This window comes from Neoarius graeffei, chromosome 27, assembly GCF_027579695.1.
Source record: "Neoarius graeffei isolate fNeoGra1 chromosome 27, fNeoGra1.pri, whole genome shotgun sequence".
Taxonomy (NCBI): domain Eukaryota; kingdom Metazoa; phylum Chordata; class Actinopteri; order Siluriformes; family Ariidae; genus Neoarius; species Neoarius graeffei.
The window spans coordinates 27,398,010-27,415,314 of NC_083595.1; the positions used below are offsets into that span (position 1 = coordinate 27,398,010).

The window sequence follows — 17,305 nt, forward strand, 5'->3', positions numbered from 1 at the left end:
CTTGATTTCAACTGAATTTTTCTGGTATTGCGCAAGGTAAAAAAAAGTGCACAAAATGCAAAATGTGACAGATATTTGACCAAAGTTCAATATAAAATAGGAGAATTACATTGATCTTGCTCCTGAATTTACCCGTGATATGCACTTTAAGTGTATTAACCGGTTTGGTTTTATTTCCTACTTGCAAAAATAATCGTGTGAAGACATTTACGATGGTTCAATCTTTGTCTTATGATTCGGTATTATATAGTATACAGTATAATATATACTGTGACTGATTTGCTCTGATTTCGAACAAACCATAAAAGAACACTTTGGTCTCGTATGCTGTAAGTGTGAGAACCGCACTGCAGAGAGGCATTACGTGCTAATCTCTCAACAGTCGGATTAGCGTGCGGATGAATTTCGAGCCCTTCTGCATGTCTGAAAGCACCTTCAGTTTCCTGTAAGTCACACGATGCCCATGTGACAACACAAGACATACGTTTCCACCAACTTCCTGTCAGCAGCCCAGGCTGTGAGGTCGATTTATACCCGCAGAATTAAAGCTGCTGGTTCAGAAGGAGACGTGACTGGAGCAATTTCATGGTGAACGGAAAGACAGCGGTTTGGATGAAGGCGCAGACTTCGGAGGAGTACATGGTTAGGAAAAGCAAAGAAGCCCAGACGCCGTGGCTCCACGTGCTTTGTGTTAACAGCCTCGCTGACTTCTTCAGGGTCACACTGGTGATAGTGCAAACAGCTAACAGTAGAGTGTCTGTTCAGTGTGATAACAAGAAAGTAGCACTGATACTTGTACACCAAAACTAGGGCATAAAAGACAAGCATCAGAGCCAGAGCTGACAGCAAGAGGAAGCCTGGCACTCAAAAAACAAGCCTGATGAATTGGGCAATCGCTGAATATGAATAACTACGAAAAACACGAAGTTAACCCTGACCACATTCTCTGATTAGCAGAGTGAGAAAATAGCAGGGTGTGTTTTCTAAAGAACAACTCCTCAACATTCTCCTTCCTCTTCTTCTTCCTAGTGTGCCCTGATTAAAGTGTGCTCTTTTACCCAGAGACAAAAATGCTGGTTGAAAAGAGGAATCTGGACTAGAATGTGGAAAACGTGACTGTTAAACTGTACTGTACGAGCTCCCGGCCTGAACCCTGTAAAGTCTTTACTGAAATGGTTCTCTCTTCCACAGGAATCCAAAAGTGAAATGCCTGCACGTGCCAGACGGAAACTTGCAGAAGCGGCGGCTGAGATCCAACAGGATGATCACGGCACACGATGAATGCTCCGATTCCTCACAGTGTTAACCTGCACGCAATAACTACAGCAACTATTAATCAACCAATCCATTCGTCACTAGAAGCATCGAATGCGCAGCGATATTCAAACCAAATATCAAAAAACACAACAGAGTAAAGTACAGTCTCAAAAGATTTCATTATTAACAGTTATTCCATGAAATCGAGTCGTACATGAGCTGATGGCCACATTCACTGGATTCTGAGAAACAGAGCATTTTTATGTTTACTTTTTTGCAAATTTGATAAATAAAAACTTTATCCAAAACGTCCGACAAAATCATTTCTGCTTAGAATGTAAACAAACTGGCGAAATGACAATAGCAATTTGTGAAAAGTGCAGCAATAATAATAATAATTCTTGAAATTTTTTTAAAAGATACGTTCTCACCAAATACTTTTATTCCTTATTTTGTTGCTTTTTTGTATATTTTGGGGTTTTGTTTTCAAGAAAAGTTTTTATTTCATCCTCGGTTGAGCAACATGCTTCGCCATTTTGTTTTTCTCTACTCACCGTACATGAGCTGATAGCCTAGTAGTAGAGTAGCCAATCAGAGCGCATGATTGCTCATATCCAGTGAATGTGAACAGAATATTTAAATAATATTGCTTGGCTTTGAGTGGTATTTCAGATATATTCCATTCAGCTAGCATGATATTGAACGAGTCGAACACGAGTAGCTGAATAGAATATATCTGATAGACCACAAAAAAGCCATTATTATTATAATAATAATAATAATAATAATAATACATACACACTCTTCATATCAGCATTCTCAAAGGCCAACGCTAGCTTACCCGCGACTCGGTGCTGTTAGTGCAGCAGTGCAGTTACCTTCCAGCCGGTGTAGCGTTAGCGAAGGCCAATGCTAGCACATATTATTATTATTTTCCCGGTGTAATTTACTGAGTTACTTTTAAAATCAACATCAACAGCTACACACAACAGCGCGACCTGGCAGCAAAAATTCTCTTAAAATCTTCCACTTTGAACAAAGCATACCTCACGGCCATGTTTGTTTACAATCTCTCACAGTCACTCATTAGTGTGGAAGTTTTACATCTCCGACATGTCTCTTTTCCAGTTTTTCAATGTCCGTTGGTATGTTTTTCTCTTGTAAATATGTGTTATAAATATATAATGAAGTTTTGGTAGCCTTTCAGGTGTTCAGCGCGTCTTTCTTTTCAGTTTTCAGTTTATTTATTTCGTGCTTAATCCTAGCACTGGATTAGCCTCGTCTTCTCTCTTTCCTGGCCGACAAAGAAATGATTGTGCGCCTGCGCAGCAGAAAAGTTTTGTCATTGGATCTTTGCATGTGACGTCATGTTGTTTTGACAACGTGCAATATTGTAACAATACTGCATGCTCATTCTCCATTGGGGAGAGTGGCATAATACATGGAGGATAAGTGATATGATAATATTGTATGCCATCAATAAACCCACTAGAAGGGAATAGAATACATGTTTTTACTCCATGGAAAAAGTGGCCTTTTGTTTGTTTGTTGAACCCTTTTTTTTGTCCCCTATGACAAAGGAAACAATTTTGCACTCGGGGTGACTAAATGTTCAAAATTTACTTTTGATTATCTAAGAATTTGGAGGAATATTATAAGAATATAACAGTATAATTCATCTATTAGATACATTTGGCAAATCATATTTATTACTCATTGGAGCCGTTAGAGCTTTATAATGCCTCAGTCAGTTTACTTTAAACCCTTTTCATTCAGACAAATTGGCAATACAATGTGAACTCAATCAAAGCTATAACTCTCACAATAGCAGCTGAAAATCATCTCCATGTTGTTCATCATGTCCGTAACTGCTGTCGTAACCGGACCTCACTTTAAGATTTATGGCTCTAGGACATCCTGAAGCTGATCCGGGCTCATCCCTGTAACTTTACTGTCTTTTACGACATCATATACATTATCTAACCTGTTATACAGATAAACGCTGATGAGTAACTGAGTAACAGAAAATCGAGATCACAATCAAGTTTAAAAAAAATTAAAATAACACCAGGTGGAACTGGCAACGTCGTGAAAATAATCATCAAGCAGCTTCACCTGCATAAGTAACGGATTCCTTAAGAAATCATGTCTCCCAGCTCAAGGACGTTCAATGATCAAACTAGAACATGATTTGATCAAACTGGTTCTTCCGCTCACTGCATCTTAATTCACTTCATTGTAGCCTCAAGCATTTCTAATAAGGCATCTGGTTGAAACCAGACTGACTTGAAAGGGGGAAAAAAACAACAACAACAACACTCTTCTAAACACCCACTTCACAAATCCTGAACCGGGATGATTTAATTTAGATATATCGTATGTACAATATATAAAATGAGTACAATAATTACATCTTTTAAAAACGTGCTAAAGTGCATGTTCCAGGCTACAGGAACTTTGATATGAAGTTATGTCTTTGTTACCTTTACTGAAATCTCATTTCAGAGGAATTATTGGACTACAAGGGCCATGTTTATGGGACTTCATCGACGCTGGAGTTTGGGCAGGGTTTGTAGTCTTTCTAGAGCTTTTCCAGTTTGAGGGGTTTTTTATACAACTTTCTCTATTCAATTGCTTGTTTTTTTCCCCTTGAGATTAAGTCTATAAGGAAGTGTATGTATATATACACACACATCATCTCATTATCTGTAGCCGCTTTATCCTGTTCTACAGGGTCGCAGGCAAGCTGGAGCCTATCCCAGCTGACTACGGGCGAAAGGTGGGGTACACCCTGGACAAGTCGCCAGGTCATCACAGGGCTGACACATAGACACAGACAACCATTCACACTCACATTCACACCTACGGTCAATTTAGAGTCACCAGTTAACCTAACCTGCATGTCTTTGGACTGGGGGGGAAACCGGAGCACCCGGAGGAAACCCACGCGGACACGGGGAGAACATGCAAACTCCGCACAGAAAGGCCCTCGCTGGCCACGGGGCTCGAACCCGGACCTTCTTGCTGTGAGGCGACAGCGCTAACCACTACACCACCGTACCGCCCCCATATACGGTGCTGTTAAAAGTAACATTTTAAACAATATTTCAATGAACACAAACAATTTCCAAAATGTTGAAAAGACAAAGTTGAATATAACATCTGTTTAACTTATAACGTGAAAGTAAGGTTAATAATATAACTTAGATTACACATTTTTCAGTTTTACTCAAATTAGGGTGGTGCAAAAATGAGTACACCCCACAACAAAAACTACATCATCTAGTACTTTGTATGGCCTCCATGATTTTTAATGGCAGCAGCAAGTCTTCTAGGCATGGAATGAACAAGTTGGCGACATTTTGCAACATCAATCTTTTTCCATTCTTCAACAATGACCTCTTTTAGTGACTGGATGCTGGATGGAGAGTAATGCTCAACTCATCTCTTCAGAATTCCCCAAAGAAAATAATTTCTTTACACCACAAAGGTGAAGGCTACAAGATCAGCAAAGCTTTACTTATCAGTCAGAATACTGTAGCAAAAGTGGTACAAAAATTTAAGAAAGATGGAACTGCAACCATCTCACAGAGACGTCCAGGTCATCCACGGAAATGAACACCTCGACAGGAGCGTCTTCTGATGAGAAGGGTTGAAGAAAATCAGCATGCAAGTTCACTGCAGTTATCTAAAGAAGTAGAAAGCCAAACTGGGGTGACTATTTCCCGTGACACAATACGGCGTACACTGCAGAGGAATGGCATGCATGGATGCTGTCCATGAAAGAAGCTTCTCCTAAAGCCCAGGCACAAAAAAGCCCGCCTAGAGTTTGCCAGGGCCCATGCTGACAAAGATAAAGCCTACTGGGACTCTATACTCTGGAGTGATGAGACCAAGATAAATGTTTTTAGAACTGATGGCTTCAAAACTGTATGGCGTCGCAAAGGTGAGGAATACAAAGGAAAATGCATGGTGCCTACAGTGAAACATGGTGGTGGCAGTGTCCTTATGTGGGGCTGCATGAGTGCTGCTGGTGTCGGGGAGCTGCATTTCACTGACGGCATCATGAATTCACAGATGTATTGCTCTATACTGAAAGAGAAGATGCTACCATCAGTCTGTGCCCTTGGTCGTCGTGCACTTTTCCAATATGACTAAACGGGCCTCTGCATGCTCTTGTGACAAGGCTTTTGCTGATAGCTTTTCACAGACAGTTGTAATTTATCGTTGAGCGGGGAGTAATAGGCGTGCGCGATGTTATTCACCGCCACAACGCAAGGGGGCGCGAAGTCGCGAAATCGCTAGGAGTAGTTGGTGGGTGTGGTTAGTGGAGTGTTTATCCTCCGGTTACTTATAATGACTAGAACTGGAGTCGTATAGATGTACGTACTTCCTCACTTCCTCGATCAACCGCTCTTCGTGCTGCTCCATCTTCACTCATGCTTTTAAAAATGGCGGTCGTGAAAACAAAACAAACCGGGAAAGTAGGGAAGCGGAAGTGCGTGTACAGCGGATGTAGAGTGGACCAATCAGAGCCCTCTTGTCTGCGACGCTGCCTGCGAGGCTTCTGCGGTGGTCACAATTTTTGGGAGATGCGCGCAGAGCGTCTGCGAAGGGGGGGGCTACACAGACGCCATCTGCGAGGACTATGTTGTCAGCATAAATTGGCCTTAAGGCCACTGTTGGATTTCTGAATAAGAACAGGGTGAAAGTGATTCAGTGGCCAAGTATGTCTCCTGATCTGAACCCAATCGAACACCTATGGGGAATTCTGAAGAGACGAGTTGAGCATCACTCTCCATCCAGCATCCAGTCACTAAAAGAGGTCATTGTTGAAGAATGGAAAAAGATTGATGTTGCAAAATGTCGCCAACTTGTTCATTCCATGCCTAGAAGACTTGGTGCGGTCATTAAAAATCATGGAGGCCATACAAAGTACTAGATGTAGTAGTTTTTGTTGTGGGGTGTACTCATTTTTGCACCACCCTAATTTGAGTAAAACTGAAAAATGTGTAATCTAAGTTATATTATTAACCTTACTTTCACGTTATAAGTTAAACAGATGTTATATTAAACTTTGTCTTTTCAACATTTTGGAAATTATTTGTATTCATTGAGATATTGTTTAAAATGTTACTTTTCAAAGGGGGTGCACTCATTTACGCTGAGCACTGTAAATATATATATATATATATATATATATATATATATATATAGAGAGAGAGAGAGAGAGAGAGAGAGAGAGAGAGAGAGAGAGTTGTTTAAAATAAAGTATTATTATCTAAAGACAACTTACCTTGGAATACGTATTCATTTGAAATCTAAACTTTTTTTTCTGAATTTCCATCCTGCTCTAGAAACGAATACCTTTAACTTCTCTACTTGTAGACTTTTCAAACCTGCCCAAGAACCCTGTTGGGAAATAAATGTGAACCCATGCCATTATGGTTCAGCCTTTTATTTATTATTATTATTGGAATTGGGCGTACTTGAGAAACCGTATTCCTCGTGATTATCCCTCTTACTGCTGGTGTTGTTTCAATTCAGAACCGCAAACAAATCCATATTCCAGCTTCCAGGATCATCATCATCATCATCATCTAGGTGTATTTTAAAGCATTAGTAATCGTATAGATGTCCTGTAAGCTTGATATCAGATCTTAGGGAGTCTTATAAATAAAGTTTGCCCCATGTGTGATTCATTCTGGTGATCTCTTGCTGCTCTACTAAACCTGATCCCATCAGCCTGCTGCCATGAATCATGCAAACGAAGCTGATGTGATGTAGATGAGTGAAGGACATGTCACATTACCTGCCAGCAGTGCAGAAGGCAGCAGAAAGCAGTGGAGCAGGCCACAGATCGCCTGCAGCTCCATCAGAGCCTACAGCTTACAGAGGGATCCACTTCTCCAAAACAAGAGCCCAGATCAGCACTCATACTGTCTCACAGTCACCATGCTGGATCCCAGATCCCTCCTGTTCTCCAGCCTACATCCTCATGGTCCTGCTGCTTCACTTCAGCTGACTGTCAGACGTCCAGAAGGCGAGTCAAGTGTGATCAGAAATGATCCCAAATGAAAGCTGGTCAGTGAGAAGTGCAGGCGAGGTACAGGTCACACCAGCACCACCAGTACCACCAGTACCAGCAGCAGGTCCCTTTCCTTCAGGTCTCAGTGGGAGAGAGTGAGAAACTCCCCAGTGCCCCACTCCTTCACACTTTCTTCAGCTTTCTTTCCTTCCCAAACAACAACAAAAAAGTTTGACTGGAACTGATATTTAAGTGAGCTTTTCACCCAGAACAAAGTTCCCACTTCCCAGGAACAGCTGGAACAGCTGGAACAGAACACACAGTGCAGTGTGAACTGAGTCTCGCGCGCAGCTCTTCGTAACAAAGTAAACTCGCAGCTCACAAGCGTGGGGCTGTTCGGTCGCGCGCGCGCGCGAATCACTTCCATTCCTGTCCAAACGACTCTTTTAATTGAATCAGTCCTGAGAATCGACTCTCGAACTGAGTCAAGGTTTATCATGGGTTGTTTTACAACCAGGGTACGCAAGCTAAAAATCACATTTAACACTTATTATCTTCAATATCAAAAGGCTTGACTAAATAAACTTGGTTGTTTATTGTAGCCCTGTGATAGCTCTATTTACCATGCAAAAAACATTGGGTGATAACATTATTTTTGGTGAATGTATGGCAATATATGTCATACACTACCGTTCAAAAGTTTGGGGTCACCCAGACAATTTTGTGTTTTCCATGAAAATTCACACTTTTATTTACCACCATAAGTTGTAAAATGAATAGAAAATATAGTCAAGACATTTTTCTGGCCGGGCGGCACGGTGGTGTAGTGGTTAGCGCTGTCACCTCACAGCAAGAAGGTCCGGGTTCGAGCCCCGTGGCCGGCGAGGTACTTTCTGTGCGGAGCTTGCATGTTCTCCCCGTGTCCGCGTGGGTTTCCTCCGGGTGCTCCGGTTTCCCCCACAGTCCAAAGACATGCAGGTTAGGTTAACTGGTGACTCTAAATTGACCGTAGGTGTGAATGTGAGTGTGAATGGTTGTCTGTGTCTATGTGTCAGCCCTGTGATGACCTGGCGACTTGTCCAGGGTGTACCCCGCCTTTCGCCCGTAGTCAGCTGGGATAGGCTCCAGCTTGCCTGCGACCCTGTAGAACAGGATAAAGTGGCTAGAGATAATGAGATGAGATGAGATGAGATTTTTCTGGCCATTTTGAGCATTTAATCGACCCCACAAATGTGATGCTCCAGAAACTCAATCTGCTCAAAGGAAGGTCAGTTTTATAGCTTCTCTAAAGAGCTAAACTGTTTTCAGCTGTGCTAACATGATTGTACAAGGGTTTTCTAATTATCCATTAGCCTTCTGAGGCAATGAGCAAACACATTGTACCATTAGAACACTGGAGTGAGAGTTGCTGGAAATGGGCCTCTATACACCTATGGAGATATTGCACCAAAAACCAGACATTTGCAGCTAGAATAGTCATTTACCACATTAGCAATGTATAGAGTGGATTTCTGATTAGTTTAAAGTGATCTTCATTGAAAAGAACAGTGCTTTTCTTTCAAAAATAAGAACATTTCAAAGTGACCCCAAACTTTTGAACAGTAGTGTATTTAGCAAAATTACTCGTGTCATTTAGAAAAAGTGCTTTTTTGACCACAGGTAGCTCCAAAAGGGATGCACTTAAATCATTCTTTATACCATAAAACAAATATTTGGTTCCATATCATTGGAAACATAGTTAAGTTTTAATGTTGAATGCCAGTAAGTTTTCAGACTATTTTGATCAAATTAGTATGCAATTGTGTCAAAAAAAAGTCCTCTCCGAGACAGCTAATTTTTCAATATAAAATAACATATCTAAAATGATGATTTTCATCCTAAAATGTGGTCAAGATATTGGGACATAAATATTGGAGACAACTAACACAAAGCTTACAGCCTTATATTTAAAAGCACTATGGAAGTAGTGGATTCTGAATTGTCAAAAAAAAAATGTCCTCTCCGAAAATCACTTCATTTGTTTCTCCCATCTTATAGCAGATTACACAAAACTACCATACACACGTCAAAAAATTACCTGAAATCTGTTCTGTAACTTGTCCTTCACTTAAAAACTGGTACAAGAACCAGTTTGAATCAATTTGAATTTTGTACCCCTGTGACACAAACTTTGTACCCTGATTGTAAAACAACATCATCGTCTTCTTTCTGACATGTTGTCTGTCGTACTTGACTTTTATTGCACGCTCTAGAAAGGCTACTTTAATTAAAAGTACACAAATATGGAGTATTATTGAAGATACTTTCACTGGGTTGTGTTTACAGTGAATCCTATTGTTAAAGTTTTGGTTTAGCAGTAAAATAGTGGTGTTATCTCATCTCATCTCATCTCGTTATCTCTAGCCACTTTATCCTTCGACAGGGTCGAAGGCAAGCTGGAGCCTATCCCAGCTGACTACGGGTGAAAGGCGGGGTACACCCTGGACAAGTCGCCAGGTCATCACAGGGCTGACACATAGACACAGACAACCATTCACACTCACAGTCACACCTACGGTCAATTTAGAGTCACCAGTTAACCTAACCTGCATGTCTTTGGACTGTGGGGGAAACCGGAGCTTCTTGCTGTGAGGCGACAGCACTAACCACTACACCACCGTGCCGCCATAATATAATATAATATAATATAATATAATATAATATAATATAATATAATATAATATAATTCTGGGTGGGCGGCACGGTGGTGTAGTGGTTAGCGCTGTCGCCTCACAGCAAGAAGGTCCGGGTTCAAGCCCCGTGGCCGGCGAGGGCCTTTCTGTGCGGAGTTTGCATGTTGTCCGCGTGGGTTTCCTCCGGGTGCTCCGGTTTCCCCCACAGTCCAAAGATATGCAGGTTAGGTTAACTGGTGACTCTAAATTGACCGTAGGTGTGAATGTGAGTGTGAATGGTTGTCTGTGTCTATGTGTCAGCCCTGTGATGACCTGGCGACTTGTCCAGGGTGTACCCCGCCTTTCACCCGTAGTCAGCTGGGATAGGCTCCAGCTTGCCTGCGACCCTGTAGAACAGGATGAAGCGGCTAGAGATAATGAGATGAGATGAGATAATTCTGGGTATTTTTCAAAATAGTCAAGCAAACGAATCATTAATTTGTTTTTACCCCCAGGCCATCAGGCTTTTAAACCACGGATTATAATCAGAGGCGATTCTAGAGTCTGTTATGGCTCCAGGCAAAAATTTCCAGGGGGCCCTTCTGACCAGTGTTCACCACCAATATGTTATAAATAATCTGACACCAACGAAAAATGTATGAAACCAAAGTTTTTTAAATTCCAAATGTGAAAATACACTGGTAAAGAACAATAAAAACAATAAAAAACAAAATAAATAAGCCCTCGGGCCCTGACTCTTGGGGGGCCCCTGGGCCAGGGGGCCCCAAGCAGTTGCCTGCCTTGCCTGTTCACAAGCTGCGCGTCTGATTATAATCACCATCTACCCTTATATTTGCAATTTTGAACAACACATTGCACATTATATCTGTCCTACTGCACATTGATCGGTTATTCTTTATTCTTTATTTTAATTATGTTTATTTTCATTCTATTATATTTTGCATTGCATATGCACTTTATATTTTATATTTCGTATTTTATATATATTTCTTTTTAAGCGTAGTTTGGTCGGGCAGTTGCAAAATAAGAATTTCATGACCCAATAATAACCGCCGGGTCTGTTATTGTGTATATGACAAATAAACATCTTGAATCTTGAATCGTTAATTCGTTAAACTCACTGAAACCGATTCATTGAAACGAATCGAATCAGTGAGTCATAACTTCCGTCACCATGGCTACATTCCAAGACCATACAGTCCCGTGTTAAACGCTGTGGTGATACAGTGCTGTTTCTCTGCATGTTTGGTGACCTGTAAACCGATGACGTCAAAGTTCACCTGTATAAGGAAGTACAAGAAGACATTTCTCACATTTATTTCAGCTCCAGTCGTATAAAAAAAACAAGCTATGGAAAGTTCAGAAGCCTGCTCTGAGTTGGAAGTAAACCCTGTTCATTTCTCAATGTGTTTGCAGTAAAAGACAGATCTAACAGAACTGGACTGCCCTGTTTTAGCTTTGACATCATTTCCCTCATGACTGCTGGAAGGTGTGTGTGACTTCACGTGGAGCCTAAACATATTATGCTTTATGTTTGCTCAGTTCATTTAGTTCCGGATGAAACACAGAAGTTCTTTAATGATTCCGCATTTGAACGTGTGAATAAACTCCTGCAGCCCAATGCGTTCCTCCAAAACTTTATGGTCTCTGTCTGTTTGATTAAGTTCAAATCCTATTATTTATTGTGGTCTATTGGCGCCCTCTGGTGGTGAAATATGCAACATGTCTGTTGAATAAGTTGTTCAGAAATACTCAAACCAGCCATCTGGGACCAACAATCATACAACACTTAGTCAGAGAGATCACTCTTCTTCTTCGTCTTGATATTTAATGTGAACCTGACCTGTATGTAGGCTGCTGCCACACGGTGGTGTAGTGGTTAGCGCTGTCGCCTCACAGCAAGAAAGTCCGGGTTCGAGCCCCGTGGCCGGCGAGGGCCTTTCTGTGCGGAGTTTGCATGTTCTCCCCGTGTCCGCGTGGGTTTCCTCCGGGTGCTCCGGTTTCCCCCAAAGACATGCAGGTTAGGTTAACTGGTGACTCTAAATTGACCGTAGGTGTGAATGTGAGTGTGAATGGTTGTCTGTGTGTCAGCCCTGTGATGACCTGGTGACTTGTCCAGGGTGTACCCCGCCTTTCACCCGTAGTCAGCTGGGATAGGCTCCAGCTTGCCTGCGACCCTGTAGAACAGGATAAAGCGGCTAGAGATAATGAGATGAGCTGCTGCCACATGATTGGCTGATTAGCTAAGTGCATGAAAGAAAGAAAGCACAACTTTATTCATCACACACTTGTGAAATTTCCTCTCTGCATTTAACCCATCTGAAGCAGTGAACACACACATGCACACACACATACCCAGAGCAGTGGGCAGCCATGCTAACAGCGCCCGGGGAGCAGTCGGGAGTTAGGTGCCTCGCTCAAGGACACCTCAGTCCAAGGCCGTCCCACATTAACCTAACCGCATGTCTTTGGACTGTAGGGGAAACCGGAGCACCCAGAGGAAACCTATGCGGACACGGGGAGAACATGCAAACTCCACACAGAAAGGCCCTCGCCGGCCACGGGGCTCGAACCTGGACCTTCTTGCTGTGAGGCAACAGCGCTAACCACTACACCACCACGCCGGTGTAGATCAGGTGTTCCTATTAAAGTGGGCAGTGAGTGTAGGGGTGGTGTTTGTATTGCGATCAGACTTTATATACTGTCTGTGAGAGCAATTATAGAACTGTTCCTAATACGATATTTCATTTTTTTCAACTCTGGAAAAAATTAAGAGACCACTTCAATTTTTTTTTTTCTTAAATCCGCATCTCTGTATACAGCAACCATTTCATTCCAGTGTCTGTGCTGGAATTCCAACACAAGCACACCTCATGTTACTTAATGAGGTACTGATTAGGTGATTGCCTAAACCAAATCTTTTTTAACAAGGAAAAAATATAAAAAACACTGCTGTGGTCATCACTATCCCCTTGCAATAGGACCAGTTTGGATGGCAAAAATAGTGCTAGTAACACCTTAAATTTAATCGGAAGGCAAAAATATACAGTGGTGCTTGAAAGTTTGTGAACCCTTTCGAATGTTCTATATTTCTGCATAAATATGACCTAAAACATCATCAGATTTTCACACAAGTCCTAAAAGTAGATAAAGAGAACCCAGTTAAACAAATGAGACAAACATATTATACTTGGTCATTTATTTATTGAGGAAAATGATCCAATATTACATATCTGTGAGTGGCAAAAGTATGTGAACCTCTAGGATTAGCAGTTAATTTGAAGGTGAAATTCGAGTCAGGTGTTTTCAATCAATGGGATGACAATCAGGTGTGAGTGGGCACCCTGTTTTATTTAAAGAACAGGGATCTATCAAAGTCTGATCTTCACAACGCATGCTTGTGGAAGTGTATCAGCACGGACAAAGGAGATTTCTGAGGACCTCAGAAAAAGCGTTGCTGATGCTCATCAGGCTGGAAAAGGTTACAAAACCATCTCTAAAGAGTTTGGACTCCACCAATCCACAGTCAGACAGAGTGTGTACAAAAGGAGGAAATTCAAGACCATTGTTACCCTCCCCAGGAGTGGTCGACCAACAAAGATCACTCCAAGAGCGAGGCATGTAATAGTCGGCGAGGTCACAAAGAACCCCAGGTTAACTTCTCAGCAACTGAAGGCCTCTCTCACATTGGCTAATGTTAATGTTCATGAGTCCACCATCAGGAGAACACTGAACAACAATGGTGTGCATGGCAGGGTTGCAAGGAGAAAGCCACTGCTCTCCAAAAAGAACATTGCTGCTCATCTGCAGTTTGCTAAAGATCACGTGGACAAGCCAGAAGGCTATTGGAAAAATGTTCTGTGGACGGATGAGACCAAAATAGAACTTTTTGGTTTAAATGAGAAGCATTATGTTTTGAGAAAGGAAAACACTGCATTCCAGCATAAGAACCTTATCCCATCTGTGAAACATGGTGGTGGTAGTATCATGGTTTGGGCCTGTTTTGCTGCATCTGGGCCAGGACAGCTTGCCATCATTGATGGAACAATGAATTCTGAATTATACCAGCGAATTCTAAAGGAAAATGTCAGGACATCTGTCTATGAACTGAATCTCAAGAGAAGGTGGGTCATGCAGCAAGACAATGACCCTAAGCACACAAGTCGTTCTACCAAAGAATGGTTAAAGAAGAATAATGTTTTGGAATGGCCAAGTCAAAGTCCTGACTTTAATCCAATGGAAATGTTGTGGAAGGACCTGAAGCGAGCAGTTCATGTGAGGAAACCCACCAACATCCCAGAGTTGAAGCTGTTCTGTACGGAGGAATGGGCTAAAATTCCTCCAAGCCGGTGTGCAGGACTGATCAACAGTTACCGGAAACGTTTAGTTGCAGTTATTGCTGCACAAGGGGGTCACACCAGATACTGAAAGCAAAGGTTCACATACTTTTGCCACTCAGAGATATGTAATATTGGATCATTTTCCTCAATAAATAAATGACCAAGTATAATATTTTTGTCTCATTTGTTTAACTGGGTTCTCTTTATCTACTTTTAGGATTTGTGTGAAAATCTGATGTTGTTTTCGGTCATATTTATGCAGAAATATAGAAAATTCTAAAGGGTTCACAAACTTTCAAGCACCACTGTATATACCTCATGCCAAAAGAGTTTTTAAAAAAATAAGTGTTTTGAGTGAGAAAAAGAAGGGTTCGATTCTGGCTTTATTGACAGAGGGCTACAGTGAGCGTCAGGTTACTTCCATCCTCAAAATTTCAAAGATGGCAGTTCATAAGAACAAGGTCAAGCAGCAGACATTGGGGACAACAAAGTTACAGACTGGCAGACGGCGAAAATAAAATGACTCTCCACTGACCAGGATGATCATCAGCTCCTTTAAATGTCTGGCAACAATGTAGGATGACATCAAGTGATTTACAAAAAGAATGGCAAATGGCAGCTGGAGTTAAGTGCACGACAAGGATGGTTCGAAACAGGCTCCTCCGGGCGAGATTGAAGTCATGCAAAGCTAGAAAAAAGCTAAAGGCTGGGGTTTCCTAAAGACCATAAGGATTGGACCTTAGAGGACCGGTTTCAGGTCATCTTTCCTGATGAGTCCAATTTTCAGCTTTTACCATCATTTAATGGTGAAATGGAGACCTGGAGAGGCCTCCAGGCCACAGTGTCTCTCACCCATTGTGAAATTTGTTGGAGGATCGGTGATGATCTGGGGCTGCTTCAGCAAGGCAGGAAAGGGCAGATTTTTGTTTGTGAAGGACACATGAACCAAGCTATTTTACACGGTTATCCTGGAAGAAAACTTGCTTCCTTCTGCCCTGACAATGTTCCCTAACTCTGAGGACTGGGTTTTCCAGCAGGACAATGCTCCATGCCATACAGCCAACTAAAGTCAATCAAGGTGTCCATGGGGGACCACAAGATCAAGACCTTGTCATGGCCAGCTCAATCTCCAGACCTGAACCCCGTTGAAAACCTCTGGAATGTAATCAAGAGAAAGCTGGATGGTCAAAAGCCATCAAACAAAGCAGACCTAATTGCATTTTTGCACCAGGAGTGGCATGAAGTCACCCAAGAGCAACGTGTTTAGAACCACGAGACTGGTGGAGAGCATGCCAAGATACATGAAAGCTGTGATTAAATGTCAGGGTTATTCCACCAAATATTGATTTCTGAACTAAATCCAATCCTAAATCCAAACATTAGCACTGTGTTGTATAAAAGTGAATAGTTCTTTTTTTGGGGTGGGGGATAATTCTTTATACAACCCCGATTCCAAAAAAGTTGGGACAAAGTACAAATTGTAAATAAAAACGGAATGCAATAATTTACAAATCTCAAAAACTGATATTGTATTCACAGTAGAACATAGACAACATATCAAATGTCGAAAGTGAGACATTTTGAAATTTCATGCCAAATATTGGCTCATTTGAAATTTCATGACAGCAACACATCTCAAAAAAGTTGGGACGGGGCAATAAGAGGCTGGAAAAGTTAAAGGTACAAAAAAGGAACAGCTGGAGGACCAAATTACAACTCATTAGGTCAATTGGCAATAGGTCATTAACATGACTGGGTATAAAAAGAGCATCTTGGAGTGGCAGCGACTCTCAGAAGTAAAGATGGGAAGAGGATCACCAATCCCCCTAATTCTGCACCGACAAATAGTGGAGCAATATCAGAAAGGAGTTCAACAGTGTAAAATTGCAAAGAGCTTGAACATATCATCATCTACAGTGCATAATATCATCAAAAGATTCAGAGAATCTGGAAGAATCTCTGTGCGTAAGGGTCAAGGCCGGAAAACCATACTGGGCGCCCGTGATCTTCGGGCCCTTAGACGGCACTGCATCACATACAGGCATGCTTCTGTATTGGAAATCACAAAATGGGCTCAGGAATATTTCCAGAGAACATTATCTGTGAACACAATTCACCGTGCCATCCGCCGTTGCCAGCTAAAACTCTATAATTCAAAGAAGAAGCCGTATCTAAACACGATCCAGAAGCGCAGACGTCTTCTCTGGGCCAAGGCTCATTTAAAATGGACTGTGGCAAAGTGGAAAACTGTTCTGTGGTCAGACTAATCAAAATTTGAAGTTCTTTATGGAAATCAGGGACGCCGTGTCATTCGGACTAAAGAGGAGAAGGACGACCCAAGTTGTTATCAGCGCTCAGTTCAGAAGCCTGCATCTCTGATGGTATGGGGTTGCATTAGTGCGTGTGGCATGGGCAGCTTACACATCTGGAAAGACACCATCAATGCTGAAAGGTATATCCAGGTTCTAGAGCAACATATGCTCCCATCCAGACGACGTCTCTTTCAGGGAAGACCTTGCATTTTCCAACATGACGATGCCAAACCACACACTGCATCAATTACAGCATCATGGCTGCGTAGAAGAAGGGTCCGGGTACTGAACTGGCCAGCCTGCAGTCCAGATCTTTCACCCATAGAAAACATTTGGCGCATCATAAAACGGAAGATACGGCAAAAAAGACCTAAGACAGTTGAGCAACTAGAATCCTACATTAGACAAGAATGGGTTAACATTCCTATCCCTAAACTTGAGCAACTTGTCTCCTCAGTCCCCAGACGTTTACAGACTGTTGTAAAGAGAAAAGGGGATGTCTCACAGTGGTAAACATGGCCTTGTCCCAACTTTTTTGAGATGTGGTGTTGTCATGAAATTTAAAATCACCTAATTTTTCTCTTTAAATGATACATTTTCTCAGTTTAAACATTTGATATGTCATCTATGTTCTATTCTGAATAAAATATGGAATTTTGAACCTTCCACATCATTGCATTCTGTTTTTATTTACAA

The 17,305-nt window shown here is 41.7% G+C and overlaps 1 protein-coding gene across 1 annotated transcript in view; it reads right to left on the reverse strand.

The window, feature by feature from the left end:
- piezo1 (piezo-type mechanosensitive ion channel component 1) overlaps nucleotides 1-7,683 on the reverse strand; it is a 353,209-nt gene extending 345,526 nt beyond the window's left edge. The window contains exon 1 of the mRNA XM_060911720.1: nucleotides 7,070-7,683. Coding sequence (XP_060767703.1) covers nucleotides 7,070-7,133 — 64 coding nt within the window. The 5' untranslated portion in view covers nucleotides 7,134-7,683. The remainder of the gene's footprint in view (nucleotides 1-7,069) is intronic.
- Between the last annotated feature and the right edge of the window lie 9,622 nt (nucleotides 7,684-17,305).